The sequence below is a fragment of the Erinaceus europaeus genome, chromosome 8 (genome assembly GCF_950295315.1).
Source record: "Erinaceus europaeus chromosome 8, mEriEur2.1, whole genome shotgun sequence".
Classification (NCBI taxonomy): domain Eukaryota; kingdom Metazoa; phylum Chordata; class Mammalia; order Eulipotyphla; family Erinaceidae; genus Erinaceus; species Erinaceus europaeus.
Window position 1 is genome coordinate 103,435,073 of NC_080169.1, and position 22,055 is coordinate 103,457,127.

The 22,055-nt window shown below is 46.8% G+C and overlaps 1 protein-coding gene and 1 long non-coding RNA gene across 2 annotated transcripts in view; one reads left to right on the plus strand and one right to left on the minus strand.

The window, feature by feature from the left end:
* The window catches only part of LOC103118968 (plexin-A4), a 519,644-nt gene that overhangs the window by 50,369 nt on the left and 447,220 nt on the right, over positions 1-22,055 (minus strand). The window contains exons 7-10 of the mRNA XM_060196590.1: positions 20,873-21,026; positions 19,530-19,629; positions 17,080-17,194; positions 1,063-1,263 (exon numbers count right to left, since the gene is read on the minus strand). Coding sequence (XP_060052573.1) covers positions 1,063-1,263; positions 17,080-17,194; positions 19,530-19,629; positions 20,873-21,026 — 570 coding nt within the window. The remainder of the gene's footprint in view (positions 1-1,062; positions 1,264-17,079; positions 17,195-19,529; positions 19,630-20,872; positions 21,027-22,055) is intronic.
* LOC132539798 (uncharacterized) lies at positions 3,975-14,047 on the plus strand. The gene is made up of 3 exons (XR_009551090.1): positions 3,975-4,096; positions 13,155-13,252; positions 13,344-14,047. It is a non-coding gene; the product is annotated as an uncharacterized LOC132539798 (long non-coding RNA).

Genomic DNA, 22,055 nt, shown 5'->3' on the forward strand with positions numbered 1-22,055 from the left:
CCATACTCCTCTCTGAGGACCAGCCTCCCTGCCACCCTCAGGGAGAACCAAACCACACTCTAATGTGCTCACTTATTTCTCTTGGATTATTGTTATTATTATCTTACTGTTCTTGAATCAGGGTTTGTGCTGTGTAACCTAAGGGCACTCACTTTCCCACTCTGGTCTTCAGAGGCTGCCACCCCTTTGCTGATAGGAGCAAGTGAACACACCCTCCCATGTCCATTCCTGTCGCAACAGTCCATTGCTATCTCACTGTGAATGGGAAGCCTTTGCCCTGGTTAGAGCCCTGGAAGTATTCTCAGGATGTTTCCTCAGTGCAGACAGCAGCCTGACTCAGCCAGCAGGTCCCACTGTCTCCCTCAAATCAAAAGAGGAACTCCTAGGAGAAGCCAAAGCTGACTTTCTCTGAACCCTGTAATTGTGATGGGTTCTTAGAGGTAGAAGGGTCTCCTCCTGGAATTCTGGACTCTTCTGTTAGTGATCAGCTTAGGACAGCCTCCTTCCTTATCACCTGCCTTAGTGGGGTACAGAGAGGATGGTCTGGGCTGCTCTGGGAGCTGAGATGCAGAGACAGAGAGGCCTGGTTCATTGCAGTGAGGATTCCTAATTCCAGGAGGCCAGAGATTGGTGTGGGATGCAGAGGGCCAGGCAGGTTGGAGCTTCAAAGTCACCTATTGTTCTTAGTGTTCAAAGCCTTGGGCTCTGGGCCTCCTAGGCCTCAACCCCAACACCTTTGCGATTTGGGGCTCCCAAGATTTTTCCAGGAAGGCGGAAACCTGACGGGCTGTGCAAATATACCTGCCCACACACTGTGCTCAGTTCCCAGCCCAACTGGCCTCAAAGCCTCTCTGACCACAGCCTGTCTTGAGCAGAGAACCCTTGTCCTCCCAACTATGGGCAGGTACTTGGGGACTATGTGCCCAGCACCCAGTGTAGAAGAAGGGTGGGGGTGAATAGAGGAGAGGGGGAGCAGCCAGGCAAACACTGAATAAGCTTGCAGCGGGGGCAGCCGATGTGGGGACTTGGCAAGGGCAGAGGTGGAGGGGAGGGGACACTCACAGAGGTGTTCTGGCACTGCACGCTGGAGCTGTTGAAGCGTAGGGCGGGCACCCTCTGCTCACTTCCCTGAATGCTGAGGATGCACTCGTATCCGCGCTGCCCAGACTGAGGCTGTGGCAGGTTCTTGGCCTTGAGCGTGATGGGCTTGATCACCTCCACAGGCACCAGGATCTTGTCCACACGTAGCAGCTGGGGACAGTCCTGGGGACAGTAGGCACAACTTAGGCAAGGTAACTGGGACGAATAAGGTGCAGAGCACCCAAGGATGGACCTGTCCACCCACCCATGAGTGACCCTGGGCACTAGGACCCCCCCCCCCCCAGTCACTGGGTGAGAGGAAATCAATTTTAAAAGGCTGAGTTTGGAAGCTTCAGGAGCAGTGAAGCAGTGATGCAGATGTCTCTCTTTCTCTAACTCCCCCTTTCCTCTCAATTTCTGTCTCCTAAATAAATAAACATTAAAGCAAAAGATGTTGAACATTTATATAAAAAAGAGAGAAAAGCCAGGTTCCCAGGGCATTGTTATCAAGGAGACTATTTCTATTCTTGCAGGTTTCCATTTTCTCTTTTAATGTTTATTTAATTTATTTATTGATTTGTTGGTTGTATAAAGGCAGAGAGAAACCAAAAGGGAAGGCAGAGATAGAGAGGGAGAATGAGAGACACCTGCAGCCCAGCTTCACAGCTTATGCAGCTTCCCTATGCCCTGTAAGTGGGGACCGAACTAGAGACTTGAATCCATGTTCTTGTGCATGGTAACGTGTGTTCAACTAAGTGTGGCAGCACCTGACCTGACCCCCAGTTTCCATTTCTTTTCTTTAAGAAATTTTTGTTTCATTTTAAAGAGGATAGATACAGAAGACAGACCGCAGCACTGCTCAGCTCTGCTGAATGGGGATCCAAGGGGCTGAGCCTGAGACTTAGGAGGCTTAGACACAAGAGTCTTTTTGCGGAACCATGATGCCGTATTTCTTTGTGCTCCAGATTCTGAGTCCCTGGCTTGTGCTCATGAATGATTTCACCTACCCTTAGAGAGACACACTCTGCAAATTTAACAGGAGTCCATCTTTGATCTGCCAAATGGTTTGCAACTCTTGTGAGTTATCAAGAATTGGTACAAAGGGCAACTCTTTGGGGGGTTCAGTGGGGCAAGGGAAGGGGGAGGGTGATCCCAGAAGTGCCCTGTGTTGGTATTCTTCGTGTTGGTTTGGCCCTCTTCCCCCTACCTCTGAGAGATTTGGTTTGGCCCCTGCTACTTTCGCGGGGTGTGGTAAAACCTGGGGCAGAGACTGCATCAGAATAATTCCTCAGCATCATCAAAAAAAAAAAAAAAAAAGCCCCAGAGGCAGCAAAGGTTCTTTAGCTGATAAAGGTTTGCCCACAGAGGGAAAAACGCCCCCCTCAGGCCTTCCCTTGGCAGCACACTGGGTCTTGTTACTCTTTACATGTTTCTCCATGTTTGTGCCAGTTTCTTTTTTTGAAAATGCCTGTACGATAGAGGTTTCTATTCACCCCACACCCCTGACACTGTGGTCATTTAGTTAAAAAGAAAAGGGGGAAATTGTTGATATTCTTCGTGTTGGTTTGGCCCCCTTCCCCCTACCTCTGAGAGATTTGGTTTGGCCCCTGCTAGTTTCGCGGGGTGTGGTAAAACCTGGGGGCAGAGACTGAATCAGAATAATTCCTCAGCATCAGCCTTGGATTATGCATGTGGGTCTGAAGCCAGCAAGCCAGGGAGGCCTTCCAGGTGTGTCTGCATCTGACCCTGGGGATGTTCTGGAATGAGCCCTGGTGTGTCTGCCATAAACTCGGAGGCAGACTTGACCCTTATGGAAACACCCTCAGAGCAGATCTGTCTGAACTCCTCAGTGCAAGTGAGGGACACTGGCCTCCCAGGAACCAGAGTGAGGATACAAGGCCTTGGGGATGGAGAGAAAGAATTGCCAGAACCATCAGTTCTGTCCAGGGGGGCTTCAGGGAGAAGGGGGAAACTAAGGAAGTGTGGGTGTCTTTACCCAGGGAGAGGAGGAAGCAGGGTGGCAGGATGGTTGGTGTGGAGGTCAGTTTGGACTGTGGCTTTCTTCTGACCCAGCAAACCTAGGTGGGCACCAGATCAGATGCTCCCACCCCCATCCAGACTCCTCCCTCTGAGCAGTTCTGGGGTTCAGGGGCAGATGGCTTTGGGACAGGCTGACTAAAGAGCTTGGCGCACGCACACACACACACAGACACACACACACACACACACCCTTACTGAGAATTAGATCTCAGGGGCACAGCGGTGACTCTTGGCAGGGACTCTGGCCTCAACCCCAGCCCCCTTCCCTGGCAGAATAAGACAAAAAGAGGACAAGAGGTGGAGGGGGGGAGGTAGGTGGGAGGGGTTTCAGACCATCTGGCAACTGACAGGTGTCCTTCCTCAGTCTGAAGGCAAATATGGGACTCTGTCACTGAAAATCTCACCATAGCAACAAGTGGGCCAGACAGGAAAAGAGCTGAGCTCTGGGGACAAGGGGGGTTTCAAGCCAGCTATGGAACTTGTGCAAAGCGCACCACCAAGCAGACGCTCCACTTCCTTATCTGACAATTGGGTGGCATCTAGGGCCCTTTTTCTTTTCTTTTATAGGATAAAAACAGAAAGAAATTGAGAGGGGAGGGGGAGATAAAGAGGGAGAGAGAAAGACAGACACCTGTACACTTGCTTCACCACTTGTGAAGCGTTCCCCCTGCAGGTAGGGAGCTGGGATCTCTAACCAAGATCCTTGTGCATGTCCTTGCATTTAGAACTATTTGCACTTAACTGGGTGAGCCACTACCTGGCCCCAGCCTGTTGAATATTAACCAGCTCTGATTCTATGATTTGGAGTTTGTCTTGTCTCTGCCTTTCCTGATTCCACTGGGGCACCCCGGATTTATTAAATGACCCCCCATTCTTTGCTCCAGATGGCCCTGAATATTACTTGGGGAAGCAGCTCAGAGAGCAGCTACCATCTAGCAACTCCTCTCCTGGGTGCATAGCCAGTGGTCAAAAGCAGGTACTTGCACTCTATGTTAATTCATAACAGCATCATTCACAACAGCTAAGAGGTAAAAGCAACCCAGTGGGCCATGGGGAGGTGGGTAACAAGAAGGCGATTTACACATGCAATACAGTGGGTTTCTGTCTTAAGAAAGGAAGGGGATCTGCTAGATGGTAGAGCAGTGGGTTGAGTGAACATGGTACAAGGACACTGGTTCATGTCCTGGGTCTTCACCTGCAGCAGAGATGCTGCAGATGTCTATCTCTTTCCCTCTCTTTATCACTGTCTCTATCTAAAGTAAATACATAAAAAGGGGGAGGGAGAGCTCACATGTTACCATGTACTAGAATCTGGGCTCAAGTCCCTGGTTCCCACCTACAGGAAGGAAGCTTCACTGGTGTTGCAACAGTGCTGCAGGTAACTAACTATCTTTCTCTCTTCCTCTCCCTATATCTCTCTGTCTCTCTGTCTCTCTGTCTCTCTCTCTCTCTCTCTCTCTCTATATATATATATATATAATGACGTCTGGGAATGGTGGAGTTGTGTAGGACCCAATCCCCAGAAACAACCCTGGCTGGGAATAAACAAAAAGAGTGGAAATCTTAACATGAATAAGTCTTTTTTTTTTTTTTAATGCCACAAGAGTTATCACTGGAGCTTAGTACCAAGATGATGAATCCATCTCTTCCAGTAGCCAATCCCTACCCCCCTTTTTTTCTCTTTCAGTTTTATCTGATAGGGCATATAGAAATTGAGAGGAGAGGGAGAGATAGGTAGATAGATAGATAGATAGATAGATAGATAGATAGATAGATAGATAGATAGAGAAAGATAGACACCTGCAGACCTGCTTTACCACTCACGAAGTGTCCCCCCTACAGGTTGGGAACAGGGGCTCAAACCCAGATCCTTGCCCACTATATTCTGTGTACTCCGCTGGGAGTGCTACCAACCATTCCCCAACATGAATGAGTTTCAACATTATACTAAGTGAAGGGAACCACTTACTCCCTTGAAGACAAGCACTGTATGGATGGTTCCGTTCAGACCGGGTACCCAGCCTGGCCACAGTTACTCACTGGGTCCTTCTACTTGGTAAAAGAGACAGGGGCAAGGAGAAGGGGAAAATAGCAAGGTGTAGTGTCAGCAAATGTGCTGGCAGATAGAGAGCTCAGATGCAGACCCAGCCACCAGCCTTCTTCCCCTGCATCAGAGAGGCCACTTGCTGTGGGTGGGCAGGACCAGCTCAGGAACAGACAGTGGCTGGGGGCGCCAGGATCTCTCTCTTGCTGGAGACTGGCAGGTGGACACCAGCAGGATCAGGAGCCTGGAGGCTAGAACCCCACCTGCAGGCTGGGCTGGTTCTGGCACAGGGTGTTGGAGGAAGCCCTTCTGTTCTTGTTAAAGTCTCACTGAGTTCCCTAATGAGTCTTGATTGCCAGCCGCCTCAGAAAGGCCTAGTTTGCATATAAAAAGGCTGGCGGCTCAGAGAGTAAGTTCATTAATAATAATTGGAGAGGCTCAGGGCTGGGCCGGCACACTTCCCTCCTGTACCACTGCTGATTGACCCCAGTGTCCCTCCTAATTGAAATGGAAAATGGCAATTTTCCCTAGACTGCAAGGCACAGAGGGACCATTGCCACGATTGTCCCTGCCTTCACCCCAGCTCCCAAATCCTGCTCCCACCCCCCACTGCTGCCCCCTTCCTGATGGTGAGAGTCCAGGCACAAAGCCACCTCCATGTGTGAAATCTTGGCCATATTTTTCTGCCTCTCACATTGCAAGTGCTGTTTTCCAGATCAAGGGTCTCAGGCTATCCCGACCTTGACTTTGCCTTTGAACTCCCTGTCTCTTTCCTCTTTCTCTTCCTCCTCCACCTCCTCCCCCTTTTATTCTTCTTCCTCTTTCTCACCCCCACCATCTCTTCCTCCTCTCCCTCTGCCTCCTTGTTCCTTGTTTTGCCATTGCTGGAGTTTCACTGCTTCAGGCTGATTTTTTTTTAAAGATAGAAATAAAGAGACAGTGATGTCCAGGAGGTAGTATAATGACTACAGCATTGAACTTGAGAGCATGAGGTACTGAGTTTGATTTTCCATATATCGCATGTGCTTGAGTGATACTCTGGCATGTTCTCTTTCTTTCTCTGTGTTACTCTCAATATTAAAAAAAAGGAAGACACACATTCACACATGCTCCAGCACATCTAACCTCTTCTCTCTTCCAGATAAAGGACACACACACACACACACACACACACACACACACACACACACTCCTCACTCTGTTCCTGTCACTAAAAAATAAGCCCCCTCTGCCCCCCACAAAAAGCACAGGCCTATGGGATGCGGTGCTGGGATGGCAGTGAGAGAGAGGAGACCTAGAGCTGAGGAATCTGAATTTCACTCTCCCAGATACCTGGACACTGAAACTGCTACTAGAAACCAAAGCACAGTATCAGAGAATCACACTCCTACACTGTTCCTGCTGGTCCTGGCCCTGTGAAATAGTAAAAACAAAAAATAAAATAGAGAAGACTGTGGGCTGTCAGAGAGAGAGTGTGCTTTGTCATGTATGCCATGCTACCCACGTTCAAGCCTAGCCCCAGCACACTGAAGGAAATTTCTGGTGCTGTGGCCTCTCTTTATTTATTTATCCCTTTTATTTATTTTATTTATTTATCCCTTTTATTTATTTTATTTATTTATCCCTTTTATTTATTTTATTTATTTATCCCTTTTATTTATTTTATTTATTTATCCCTTTATCCCTCCCTTTATTTATTTATTTTATTCTTTAACCAGAGCACTACTCAGTTCTGGCTTATGGTGGTGCAGGAGGATTGAATCTGGGACTTTGGAGCCTTAGGCATGAGAGTCTCTTTGCATAACCATTATGCTATCTACCTCCCCCACCCTCTCTCTCTCTCTCTCTCTCTGCCTCTCTCTCTCTTTGAAGTAATGATAACAACAATAATAGTTCTAGCACTAACAATAATAATAATGGTAAGCAGAAGACAACTGATAGACTTGTTCTTGGGGGATGTTTGTGAGCCTTGACCCAAGAGATGGAAAGATCTAGAGCCCTCAGAGACCTCCCTCCTGCTCTTAATTCTAGACTTGGCTTTGGCCAACTTACACCTGTCTAAAAGCTCCGACTTACACCTGTCTAAAAGCTCAATCTCCAGAGTGCTGGAACAGTTGAGAGGAGTAGTGTCTACTGTGTCCATTTTAATTTTGAACAATTAGCTAGTTTGAGTTTGTTTTCCCCGATTATCATTAGGGCTTGGTGTCTGCACAGCTCCACTGCTCCCAGCAGCCCTTTGTGTTCCCTTTCATTTTTTATGCTAGAGACAGCGAGAAATAGGGTGAGAAAGACACTTATAGGACTGCTCCACCCCCTGTGAAGCTTCCTCTCTTGCACAGAGGGGCCAGGGGCTTGAACCCAAGTCCTTGCACTTGGTAATGTATTTTCTCTACTGCTCACCCCCTTACATGGGTAATTTCCCCTTCATTAACAAGAAGATGTGACAGACAGATTGCTTCTGGCTTTCCCTGACACTGGGCAGTAGGTCTAGGTTTGACTTCACCATGCCAGTGAACAATTTATTTCCACTTGATCCTCTTACTGCTTCTCCCAGATGCCTGTCTGGTCTCCAGACAGAATTCCTCAAATACATGCTATCCTTCTCTTTGGCAAGAAGGAAGTTCTCTGAACCCTCCCTGGAAAAAGCCAGCTCTCTGGGAAGGTAGAAAACACCTGCATCTAACAAGATTATTCGGAGACAAATACATATTTTCAGCATCAGTCTCCCTGGGAGATAGTTATGCCCGGGGGCTACCTTCTGTACTTGTAAGGAATAGACTGAGGCTGGGGAGTGGCCTTGGCTCCAGGCACAAGAGAATCTTTAATGTCAGGCAACTTCAGTGGGGAACAGGTCAACCAGCTGGCCCCATGCATATTCTGGTCTGCACTGAAACGCACATAGGCAGTAGCACAGTTAATAACAAGGTGCCAGGATACAGCGTCAAAGCACAGGAGCGGAAAAGAACAAAAGAAAAAAAAAAGAAAGAAAGAAAGAATGCCTTTCCATCTGTCTTGTCCAACATGCTTTATACTAAGGTTCCCTTGCATACTTAAATAATTGAACAAGGCCATAAAGAATGCTGCAGGAGTCATGAGAGAGGAAGGACTGCCTTTGGGCATGTGTTGCCCGGGGAGGGTGGATTTACAACCCTCATGGATTTCCCAGATGAGGACTCTTAATTCTCCTGGTTGTTAATGGCAAGGCTGGGGGTGGGGCACTCAGAGGGAGATGGGGCAGGTGTCTCCTCACTCAAGGATCAAGGGCTAACTGAGGGAGATGTGATTTGCAGAGCAACCGAGTTGTCATCAGTCCCCAAAGGCATGGCCCAAACTGCACCCCCACCTACAAATTTATACTCCTCTCCCTTAGACCCAGGATACCCAATACAAAACTGTAACACATCATATATTTCCTTGCTGTCCCCCAAGTTTATAATGCCATTAGCATGATCTATGACAGGGCTGGTTTATGGAGAGAGCCAAGCAATCATACAGAAAGGAAATGCCCATGACTGAAAGGGAGGGGGATCAGATAAGCCTGATGGAAAGTGCAATTGCCTAGAGAAATGGTGACCAGTAATGGAATACCTGGGTGGGGGTGGGCACGTGGGTGGATTGGAAGCCACCCCTCTAGCTGGGTTTGGTTTGGTTTTCAATGGAGGCTGGAGGGCATGGATGACAAGGGCATGGTTTAATCCCCTTGGGTAGAGTCCCAGAGATGGTTTCTCTACAGGTAAAGAAAGCAGGATTATTGACAAGATGCGTTTGTCTGATTTAACCTTGAGTCCCGCTTTGGGAAATACCCTCGAACAACAGTCTAGGGTCTAGGAACTCTCTTTCCTTTCTTTTCCTTTCATTCTGGAAAGAGTTGATTTTTCAGATCGATACATTTTCAGGTCCCAGTCCTGGTCATGGAGTCATCTCAGGGATGGTATCAGGGTGTTTGGGGCTGGTGAGAGAATCACTCAAGCTCGGCTTTGGAAATCAGAGAGAATTCATTTGGCTTTGTCTGATCTTACACCTGTTCTCTGGAGTCCACATTCTGGTTGAAGTTGCTTTCTGAGTCTGTACACCATGAGCAGAACAAAATATATCTTATCTGACTGCCCCCATGCCCCTCCCTGGATAACACAACTTTAGAGCTCTCTCATTCTGCTTTTCAGCTCAGATGAAAAGCATCTGTAAAATCTTCTACAGAAGGCAGATTCTCATCCATAGCTTGATTTTCCTCATTGGGATAGTTTGCTTTAATTTCTTATTCAAAACCACTGGGATAGCAGGGATCCTTTCACTGTCTGGAGGAGGTGAGGACAAAGCAGCCCAGAGAAGGAACATTCCATCAGGAAGCCAGAAGACCTGGCAGAACTGTGTGAGGGCAGGAATTCTCTTGCCCCATTTCAGCCTACCCGCTGCCCCTTCACCCCCCTCCTCTCTTTGTTTTCTGGGATCTGGCAATGGATCTAAAAGCCCAGGGTTGTTATCCTAATGCCATCATTAGTTGAAACAAAATCATTCCTTGTAGCTGGAATCTAGTTACTATAAACGACATATGTTACTGGCCATTCTGTTTCTAATCATTGTAATTATGCCAGAATACTTGCCATTAATATAATAACAACAATGATCGACCTGCTCTCTGTTCCAGACCAATAACTTCACCTGAATGCAGTCTTTGTTCAGGGGAGGGAAAAAAAAATACAGAGGTAATTCAACATCCCTGGTGATAGTCAACAAAGCCAACTTTGAAACCAGAAGATGCACTGGTGAAAGCTTCCTAGGGATACAAGATGGTGCCCTGAATGAATGGGAAGCCACCTGGTGACCCCTTACTCCCAGTTAACAAAAGGACCCTTTCTGTACCCTCTCTCTCCAAAGTTAAAGGGAAATGGGAACTCAGGCCCTTCTAGAAGAATCTCTGCATCTGGGTCTCACTTTTTTCTTCCCCAAAGGGTGAGTCTGCACCTGGATGCCAGGGGCAGGTCTTGAGATTGAGTAGAAGTCACCCCTTTAGAAAGAAAGAGGAGAGACCTCAGTCTGAGCCTGAACACTTAAATCCACCTCTTGGGCAGGGATGTTACTCCAGGGCCTTCCAGCTTCTTTCAGGTTGTAATTAACAGAACTTGACCCTGTCTGCCATGGCCTGGCTTTGCGTATCTCTAAATACAGATCTACAGCTTTTGCACACCATTTAAAAATCTCTTACAGGGTTGGGCAGTGGCACACCCCATTGAGTACATACATTACCATGCACAAAGACCCTGCTTTGAATCCCTGCTCCCCACCTGTAGGGGTGATGCTTCACAAGTGGTGAAGCAGGTCTGTAAGTGTCTTTCTGTTTCTCTCCCTATCTCTTCCTTCCTCTCAATTTCTCTCTGTCCTATCAAACAAAATAGAAATAATAATTAAAAAAAAAAACTTTTCCCAGTGAACACTCAATGCCCAGGAAGAGTGGATAATGTGCATGAAAGTGGACACAGAGCAAAGCTGAGAGCATCTGTGAATGGTTCTGTCCCTGGTGTGAAGCCTGACATTTGTTTCTGGGGGCTTCTACAAAACTACTTTTTTAAAAAAAATCTCTTTATTGGGGAATTGGTGTTTTATATTTGACAGTAAATACAATAGTTTGTACATGCATAACATTTCCCAGTTTTCCATATAACAATACAACCCCCACTAGGTCCTCTGTCATTCTTTTTGGACCTGTATTCTCCACCCCCCACCCCCACCCCCGCCCCAGAGTCTTTTACTTTGGTGTAATACACCAATTCCAGTTCAGGTTCTACTGTGTTTTCTCTTCTGATCTTGCAAAACTACTTTTTTTCCAATTCCTTTTTTATTATCTTTATTTGATAGATACACCCAGAAATCAAGAGGAAGGGGGATATAGAGAGGGAGAGAGACAAAGAGACACCTGCAGCCCTGCCTCACCACTGGTGAAGCTTTCCCCTGCAGGTGGGGAATCGGGGCTTGAACCTGGGTCCTTGTGCACTGTAATGTGAGTGCTTGACCAGGTCTGTCACCACCCCAGCCCCTTTCCATTTTTATAAAGTGGTGCCCAGGCATGAACCCAAGGCCACATGCATGTGCCCATATCACTCTTGAGTAACCTTCTGGACCAAGCTGTTTTATTATTTCAGACAGACAGACAGACAGATGAGAACTATGGGAGTACCACTCCAGCCATCAGTGGAGCTGCCTCCCCAGCCCAATGCTGTCCATGGTGTTCCCATGTGGTACAAGGCTCGGATGCAGGGCCTCATCCCTGGAAGGAAGGAATCTGTTCTACCCAGTGAGCTACCCCCCAACCCCAGGAATTAATCCTTTTTATGCAGTGCTAGGATTCAAACCCAGGACCTCAGGCATGCAAAGAATTCACTCTACCACTGAACCAAGATCCCAGCCTACATTAAACATTGTCACTACAACCTGTAAAGTATGAGGATATCCCTGGGTCCCTGGGAGTCTGGGACCTCCTGTTTCAGCCATCTTTCAGAGAGTTTGGGTGTATGTGTGGGGGTAGATGGCATAATCGCTATGCAAACAGAGTCTCAACCCTAACAATTTTTTAAGTGTGTATTTTTCTTTGGTGTTGTTTCTACTACTGTCTCAGAAAAAAAAAAAGAATATATACATATATTTGCCACCAGTTATAACTAAGGCTCAATGCCTACATGATTAATACACTGCCTATATAACTAATTCTCTCTCTCTCTCTTTCTTTTCTCCCTCCACTTCTGATAAAGACAGAAAGCAATTCAAAAGGGGGAGATATAAGAGACAGAGGGAAGAGAGAGAGAGAGAGAGACAGAGAGAGAGAGAGACAGAGACCTATAGCATTGCTACACTGTCTATGAAGCTTCCCTTCTGCAGGTGGGGACCAGGACCATGTGCTCAGATCTTTGTTCATGGTAATATGAAGGTGCACCATCACCCAGCGCCCCTCCTCCAGTATATAGTTTTTAAAGCATAAATATTACCCTCTTCCTATTTTAGAAACAGCCTATTTTAGAAACTCTGAGGGCAATGACCTCCTGCTATTGGCCCAACATGACTAATAGCAATCATTTGTCCCCAGAAAGTTATCTACTTCCTTGCCCTTTGGTACCTTGTCTGGAAAGATGCTGCTATAATGGCCATGGTGGGTGGTCAACTCTGACTTCACCTCTCTATCACATTCAAAATGGCCCCGGTATTGCACTGGGTAGGATGCAACCTCTTAAGTTCAGACCAGTCTAAGAGAATTCCTTTCTCTTAAATAAAATAAAGTTTCAAGAGAAAGAAGAGTCATGGCCAGTTTCAATAAATATGGTGATAAGGAGGGCATGGTGATTTCTCTCATTGCCATGATCCTTCCAGGTGCCTATGTAGTAGCTTGTGTGAAGAGTGGGAGGAAGGGCAGCAGAGGCAGGCTGGTCCACCATGTCTTTTCCTCCATTGCTCATGTCCATTTGGGCCCCTTCCTTCCTTCCTTCCTTCCTTCCTTCCTTCCTTCCTTCCTTCCTTCCTTCCTTCCTTCCGTCTTTCCTTTCTTCCATGGAGCCCTGGCTGCAAATCCCAGCAGCCTTTGCTCATGCCATAGATAAATAGAGGGCTATGCCTGGATTGCAACCCAGACCTTTGAAAGAGATAATTCTGGGGCTGGTGATGGCACACCCAGTAGAGTGAACATGTTACCATGAACAAGGACCCAGGTTCAAGTCCCTGGTTCCTTCACTTCTGGTGAAGCAGTGTTACAGGTGTCTTTCTCTCTCTTGCTCTATCTTCCTTTTTTCTCTCAATTTCTCTCTGTGTTATAAAATAAAAAGGAAGAAAAGAAGGAAGAAAAGGAAGAAGGGAGAAAGAATGAAAAGAAAAGAAAAGAAAAAAGAAAAGAAAAGAAGAGAAAAAAGACTGGCATAATTCTTCTGTAGGGATCTCTGAGTTGCATTGGAAATTGAGGAGGCTCTTGTTTTATTGCCTTCTGATTATTTTTTCCCCTCATTCTGAGCAGCAGATGCAAGCTGCCCTTTGTATATGCGAAAGAAAGAAACTTGGGACAAGAGGAGCACACAAGGAAGAAAAAGCTGTAATTTGAAAACCTCCTTCCAGGTAATTAACTGATTAGGGCTCTTTGAAATTCATCAGATAGAAATCCATTGTTTCTGCTTCTTTCTTGTCCCTCTTGAACCTCTCTACACAGGAAACCTGTGCCAGATCTATCAGCCTGGAAAGTGAAGAGAAGCTGAGAACCTATGTGTCTCTATCTCCATTGACAAAATGACAGATTTCTGAACAAAATAGGAAAAGATTGCTTCCGAGTTGCCTCATCCCTTGACCTGATTTCACCTCCAAGATAACATATCTCCAACTTTACAGCATTTAATCAGATCAAGGATGGTCCTTTGATTATCAGACCCATGTCTGTCTATTAGCTTTAGATCCATCTGCCTTGAAGAAGAACAAAGAGTTGGCATGGTAGATATGCACTTGTATGAAAACCAAGTTGTAAACTTGTTGAGACATGAACGCAGTTAGCATAAGGCTGACGTCAACCTGATGAGCATATCACAGAATTATGCAAACCCACAAAGGATTGTGGGTTCACAGGAAGTGATTTAAACAAGTGTCTGGCAGAAGTCACTCTCTGTTCCTGTGTGTCCTCTTTTCCTGCTGCCCTTTGCCTGCTCTGCTTCTCCCTGGGACTGGCCATGTTGCTTCCTCCAGAACCTGAACACATGTAGCAGAACCTTGTTAACTCATCTTAAAGACTCATGGCTCCTGCCAACATGACTAGCCAATCTTTGCACTTTGCTTATTTTGTTGTACCTAAATAACTGCAATGCAATAAGTCTACCATTTGTTTAAGTCCCAAACAAAGCTGCATTCAAGTTTTTTATTGGAGGAGGGGGGGCTGGGTGGTGGCACACTGGGTTAAGCGCGCATAGTATGAAACACAAGGACATCCTCAAGGGTCCTGGTTCAAGCCCCCAGCTCCCCACCTACAGGAAGGTAGCTTTACAAGCTGTGAAGCAAGTATGTGGATGTCTATCTTTCTCCTTCTCTCTCTATCACCCCCTCCCCTCTCAATTGTTCTGTGTCCTATCCAAAATAATAATAATAATAATAATAATAAAAAGCCACAAGATCAGTGGATTTGTAGTGCAGGTACGAAACCCAGTGGTAACCCTGGAGGGAAAAAAACAGTTTTTTAATTTTTATGTAAGTTTTCTTCCCTTTCTCTATAAATGAGCAATCTAGGTGGGGATCGCTTTGCTGGATTCTGAATTTAGACCAGCCAGCCACCTGCAGTCACAGACATGTTTCATCATGGAGGGAGAGGGGGACACCTGTGTCTGGACACTTCTACAACCTCTTCTTGGTTAGGGCGGAACATTCCAAACTACTTAATGGGAGTGGAGACAAATTGGTTCTCAATCTCTCTGTGTTGTATCTGGCAGAGTTTGTCAGTTTGGAGAGGCCCCAGAATGAACTGAAAGCAGAAAAAAATAGGGCTATCTGGCAGATTTCAAAGGACCTTAATCAGTTAATTACCTCGAAGGAGGTTTTCAAATTTCACTTTTTTTCTTCCTTGTTTGTTTATTCAGTCTTCCTCAATCGGGATCTTTTTTATTCTCCTGACAACCTCATACCTTGAAAGGAATTATTCTGCCAGTTATGAGGGTCTGGCAGAAGGGGCTCGAGGTTCAGGTTTCTTTTTGGCAGTCACAGTTCTATCATTTGCCCTCTGGGTCAAATGTAAGGCCATGTGGGATGTGCATTTCTCTTCCCTTTGAGTCTCAAAGTTCTGCCGTGAAATGTTTGGCCAAAGTTAGGATTCCTGGTGGAATAGGCAATGTGAAGATCTGAGTGAGGTTCTCACTTCCCACCATGTTATCTCACTAAAAGAAAGTCCCTTATCATTTGAGCACTAGGGCAGTTCCTTGCTACCATAGCCATGGAATTTGTCATGTGGCCATGCAACTGTGTGGATACATGATATAAATTGGAAGATATGCCTAGAGTCAGGTGGGGTATAAAGATGTCAGAATCCATCTGAGCCCAGTGCACGGGCTAGGGTGCAGCCTTTCCCTGGTAGAGACACTGTTATATTGCCCAGTAATTGTAGAGAATCAAACCAGCAATGGATACAGAGACAGATATGGCTCTCTATAATTACAGGTATATCCACTGAAGATCCTATAACTATAGATACAGGTGTAGACCATTTTCTTTACTAAATAATCACATTCTAAAGTGATTACCCTATTCAGAACAACTGGTTCAGTGGTGGAAGTCACACAAGTTCATCAGAAATGCATTATGGTCTGATTAATAGCCAACATTTTCCAAGGCATTCTAATGTCCAGATGTTTTTGAGGTCCTGACCTACAGATTTATGTTCTAAGAGAGGTAATCACTTAGATAGTAAGTCCATTGGTTAAGGAGATGATGGATCATTTTAAAAGAAAAGTTCAAAGATTAGGAAGATATAGAAATACAACCCTGAGCTGGGGCCTTTTTCGGGGAGTCCCGAGATTCCCAAATACACATGATGGGCCTAGACCTCAAATAAATCCCTTTCTCCATTATTACCAGTCATCTCTATCAGGAATAACAAAACAGACCCCTTTGTGGGCCCCCATAGGACCTTGCCCTCAACTTGGATCAGCAAAGGTAGAGAATGTTCCATCCTCTGAAGGGAGGCTGGACAACAAACTCTATGCTACACCTGAGAAAGATGGGTCCTGATATTGGGGCAGCTTGGAATGTTCCTACTGATGACCACAAAATGTGAGCTCAGATCTATAGGGATGCAGAGATCACATAGGCTCTTAAGCTGAATATAGGACCCAGATAAGATCAAATTGATGGGGTTTACAGTCAACAATATTTATACACCTTTCCCATATTTGGGAGCTACTCTCTTCCCTGATCCAGCTTTCTGGTCCTTTTTCCAGCCATGACATCATCTCTCCAGACAATAACTAGGATCCACCTGCATATTAGATTTCAGGATCAAGAAAAAAAAAACAAAACAACCTAGTATAGCCACAGTTCCTTTGGAATATAACTAAAATAGACCTACTAGATATCTACAAAATGGAGGACCCCCCAACTCTTCATCTCCAGCCTTTAGGTTCATGATTAGTCAAAAATTTGTTTGGCTTTATATGTTAACTCTCTTTTTAGTCACCAGGTTCCAGATGCTACCATGATGCCAACCAGACTTCCCTGGACAGACAATCCCACCAATGTCTCCTGGAGCTCTTATTCCCCAGAGCCCCAACCCCACTAGGGAAAGAGAGAGGCAGGCTGGGAGTATGAATCAACCTGTCAACGTCCATGTTCAGCAAGGAAGCAATTACAGAAGCCAGACCTTCCACCTTCTGCATCCCACAATGACCTTGCGTCCATATTTCCAGAGGGTTAAAGCATAGGAAAGCTATCAGGGGAGGGGATGGGATATGGAGTTTTGGTGGTGGGAACTGTGTGGAGTTGTACCCCTCTTATACTATGGTTTTGTCAGTGCTTCCTTTTCATAAATAAATTAAAATAAAAAAAGAAATACAACCCTGGATATAGAAATCTCAACCCCAGAGGTTCACTGTTTTCAGACTTTCCCACCTGACCTGCAGTGGAAACACGGAGCACTCAACACCATCCAGTTTTCTATCCCATACAGCAAGTCTGGGGGAGAGCAAAAAATATCACATCTCTAACTGGCTCATAGTGGTGGTGGTGGTCTGGAAACCCAACTGGGAAATAAGCTTATCAGGTTGATAAGCTGACCACCATTTCACTCTTACTCTTTTTTATGCCAATATGTCCTTTTTTGACCTAAGTTTTGGTCTGTGGGTAGTGCCCTGAGGCACAACCAAGACAGTCCTTTTGATGAATATGAGCAGCACTCACCTTTCCGGAGTGCTGGGACCTACCTCAGGCAGCTTCACCCGGCCTTCTTGGAAGGAACAAGTCTTAGGGTCATGGGTGCAGACATGTCGGTATTTACACCAGTGGCAGCGGTATGGACTCTCTACACAAGACAGGCAGCTGGGGACAGAGGAGGAAGAAACACAGTTCACACAACCTGTTGAAATCATATAGTCTAAGATGCTCTGGCATGTTCTATGAAAAAAAACCCTTAAATATCCCGGAAGAGCAGACCTTGTCGAAATCTCCCCTTTCCCTCTCTCCTTTCTCAGAAAGTCAAGTCTATCCCCCACTTCTCATCTCGGTGGTTGACAACTGTGGTCCTCCATGTCCATATCAGCCCCCTTTGTATATCTAGAGTGGTATCTTCTTTTGTCAAATTGGGGAACATTGAGGCTTAGAGTAGAGGGACTCATCTAGAAAGTTAGGACATGAGAATTAGGGCAAACAGAGAAATTGCATTTTAACTCAAGATGAGTCATAGCTTGGGGTCTCCTGGCATGGGATCACATGGATCTCTAGGTCCCTTCAGCAGAGGATGATTCTGTGGCTTCTCTCTCAGTGTAGAAGTCCCCTCACACTGGTGGCCCCATCTCTACACTTCAGCTCCAGGAAATAGGGACAACTCAATAAGCAGTCCTTGGAAACCGAACAGGGTTCTCTTTCCAAAGGATAAGGCCCAAATGTCTTGCCAGGCAGACTAAGCCCTGCATGGAACCCAAGCCCTATGTCCCCATGTGTATTTGGGATTACAGACATGAATATGCCATGCTCTCCCCACATGATGCCCTTCTGCCCAGAATACAACCACCTTTCTCCACTTGGCCATCTTTTCTTCCTCTTTGACCAACAAGGGAGAGTGTTGGTCTCCTTGGGCTCTTATCCCATTAGTGTCTTTATACGTCTTCAGGACCTGTACTGGCCTTAAACTACATTTCAATTCTACACTGTCCAGTTCACACACTTACATCACTAGGCCAAACAAGAAGTTAGAGACTGAGTCTGCATTTTATCCAAGTTGGTCCTCCCTGCCTGATGGGTGACACTTGGTCTCACACATAGTAAATTCTTAGTCATTTTCTCCACTAACTAGAAACATCATACATGGTTTCATCTACCTGTTTTACTTTCCCAGAGAAGAAAAGGGGGGGGGGGTGAGGAATTAGATCATCAAGTGGTAAAGTGATGGAGACCATGGAGACAAGGAACAGGAAGAGAATTCTAGTGTTAAAGCTACTGGTTTTGCTTGGGAGGCCCTGCAGCCCAGTATTTGTGACCCACAGGGCAGCAAAGCCATAGCCAAATAGCCAAGTGCTGCCATCCCGTCAAACGAGAACCGCAGATTTCTCTGGTTATATTAACTAAGTTACCCCACGTGGAGGGGGAAACAGAGCTGTATATTAAAATGAGCAGGGCTTCTGGACAGCCTTCTGTCTGTCTAGGCTGTGCTCTGAGGAACACTGGGCTGTTTCAAGGAGCATCTTCAAAGGCTGTGTGTAAGGAGACAGATGAGGAGAACTCCGGGTTCCTTCAACTCTCAACCAGAGAAGCTTTTACTTACTTTTATTTCCCACATTGGGTTTCCACTCCTAATTTTGATGGGAGAAAGGTTTCTCTGATGAAAGAAAGGCTCAGAATGCCTCAGTCTGTTCTAAGTCCACTATGGCAGAGAGGAAATGATGGCGAAACAACCACAGAACTGTCACACAGTGGGTCCTATGTGGCTCTAGATGCCCTCTTCAATGCCACCCTAAATGGGGGAAGTGACTGACAGTATCCTAGGCAACCAGGGCTCTGCTGGCTCTCTCTGTGTCATCCGTCAAATATCCCTGCGACATCCCAGGAGGAGGACTAGAATGTCCCCATTCATGGAGGACCCTGGGACATGGAATGGTTACTTTTCCTAGCTGGTGGGATTCAGAGGTGTGAGGTTGGGTCCATCTGCTTGCCCTTGGGAAGTGGACAAGCAGATCTGGAAGCAGAGTGAGAGCTGAGCCAGAACCCCAGACCCAAGGCTGAGTGATGCCCTAGCCAGCAGGGGGAAGTAGAGCTGAGTTTTCTGCCTTCTCATCAGGGTGCTGGCTGCTGAGCTCTTGGTTGGGGTGTAGTGGGGGACTGCACCCCTACTGCTCCTCAACAGATGGTGGGATCAGAATCATAGTAAACAGATTGATGCCAGAGAAGATGTATGGGCTAGGGACTTGGGGCAGTCCCCACCCTGCAGGGGCTCCCTCTGCTCCTTCCAGCCTCTTTCCTTTTAACCATGTGGGTGCCAGAGGAGTGTGTATGTGTGGGGGGGGGAAGAGGTTGTCTCCCCATGGGGGCAATAGAGGCCTCCAGCAGGGCATATGAAAACAGGGGCTATAAGGGTGGGGTCCTCTATCTCTGGATATTAACCTTGACCCCAGGCTTGGGGAGCTGCTGGAGGCTGGGGGAGAGGCAGGTTGTGACTTACGAATTGTGGACGCTGCAGTTGTAGAAGACAAAGCTGGTGCTGGCGAAGGTCATGCCTGTCTCCTTGGACTTGAGCTGCAGCTGGACTATGTGGTGGTCCCCTGCGAGGACAGAGAGAGCCAAGAGGTCAGGGGAAAAGCCATCACCCCATGGTGCCAGTGGAGAGCAAGTCACCCAGGGAAAGGGAAGGCCCCTGTCACAGTGGGTGCTCTCAGCTGGAAGAGGACTCTGATTCAGCAGGGCCCAGTCCTTGGACAACCCCAAGACACACATGCATACATACACACAGATAAATACACAAACACACACACACACACACATATATACATACGCATACACACACACACTGAGAGGTATGCAGATGTGCACTCACAAACAGATGTAGAAAACAACACACAAGCACATCTATTAACTGCCAGGGAGAAACAGGTGCAGTCATAGCTGGGTACACTTACAACTCTCAAGGACCCAGGTTTGAGACCCATTGCTGCAGGTGTCTCTCTGTCTCTCCCCCTCTCTATCTCCCCTTACTCTCTTGATTTCTGTCTCTATCCAATAAAATAATAATAATAATAATAATAATAATAATAATAATAATAATAATATAGGTACAATCACTCTGGAACACTACTGTGGACCACAGAAGCAGATGTAGTGGCTGAGAGACTCTGCTTCAATGCTTCCTTTCCTTGTGGGCTCAGGACCTCACCAGGGAAGGACTCCCTGGGATTCTCAGCTGGCGCCAGCAGGGGCTGGAGCCCATCTTTAATTCACAGCCCTGACCCCAAGAACCCTCTGCCAGCCTGGCTCTGAGCCTTTCCAGGCACCTCATTAATCAATCAGATGGGAACAAATGTGACAAGCCCAAATGAGAGGGCCAGCATGGAATCAGCCTGCCTAGGCTGGACTGTCCCTCCTGGCATCAGCCTTCTGTCAACCCTGTCCATCTTCTGTCCCTGGCTGGTGTGGACAGTCAGTTCTGGGATGGCAAGGAAGTGCCTGGGGCTGGAGGCAGAGGTGTAGCAGTGCAGGCAGGGAGTCAGGAGAGAGGTGATCCTTGGCACCTTCACTCCTGCTCCTGGTCCACTCTGCCTCCAGCCAGCCCCCTCCTGCTCTAGTTCAACCTCCTGCTCTAGTTCAACCTCTCTGGCCTTGCCCTCTACCACTCTGTCTGCAGCCTCCCCTCCCCCTAGGATGAGGGCTCATCTGGTTTCCATAATCAGTTCCAATGGCTGTGTAATAGACCACCGCCTGCCCACTTCCTCTGCCCTCCCCAGCTGTCCAGATAAGCAGGAGGAAGGACAAGCACCCAGCTGTGCAAACCGCCCCCCAAGCACCCCTCACCATTCTCTGTGATGATCCGGGGAACCTCCTTGGCTGCAGGAGAGTAGCACTGGATCTGATTGCCGACCACCAGCCCATCCATCTCTGACAGGTCTTCAAAGGTGCAGTTGACACCAGCTGACAGCTCTGGGACATTGTAAGTCTCCAGGACGAGCTGTGAGGCAGCCCGCAGCCAACAGGAGAGAAAGGAGGATGGCAAAACAGGAAGATGGGGCCATACAGAAAGAGAGGGGAGAGCAAGAGAGATCAGAGACAGAGAAATAACAACAACAAAAACCCTCCGGGTGGCATTCAGAGAGAGGAGACCCAGTAAATTTCAAGAACAGGCAGTGAAGGGTGGAGAGAATGAAGAAACTGCATTCAAATCAAAACGGTCTTGCCCCCAAAGAAAAAACTTTGAGGGGTGGGGGCTGGACAATGGCACACTTGGTTACATGTACACATCACCGTGCACACAGGACTCGAGTTTGAGCCCTCTGCTTCCATCTGCAGCAGTGGGGATGCTTCTCGAGCAATGAAGCAGGTCTGCAGTTGTCTATCTTTCTCTCCCTTTGTATCTCCCTGTTCTCAATTTTTTTCTGTCTGATCTAATTTAAAAAAATAGAAAGAAAAACGGGAAAATGTCAGCCAGAAGTGGTTGGATTTATAGTGTTGGCACCAAGCCATAGTAATAATCCTGGTGGAAAAAAAAGAAAGAAAAGAAAAAAGAAAGAAAAGTATTAAGGTGGAAGGTATTGAATATAGAAATACAGGTAGGCTGGTCAGAGTGGAGGAATTACTAATGAATTATTTCGCTGTTCTCCCGAATTTTAGGGGAAAGGAGCACCCCCACTGCCTTCACCCAGTGAACAACACAAAAGAGCCACCTTTGCCCCTTTTCCCTCCTTCCAGATTCAGAGGGGAAGATGCGGTTTCTAGCACCTTCCTTCTCCTGATAATCCTTTTAAAATATACATTTTATGGGGGTCAGGTGGTAGTGCAGTAGGTTAAGCACACTTGGCACAAAGCGCAAGGACTAGTGTAAGGATACAGGTTCGAGCCCCCGGCTTCCCACCTGCAGGGGAGTCCCTTCACTAGTGGTGAAGCAGGTCTGCAGGTGTCTGTCTTTCTCCCTCCCTCTCTGTCTTCCCCTCCTCTCTCCATTTCTCTCTGTCCTATCCAACAACAATGACTTCAATAACAA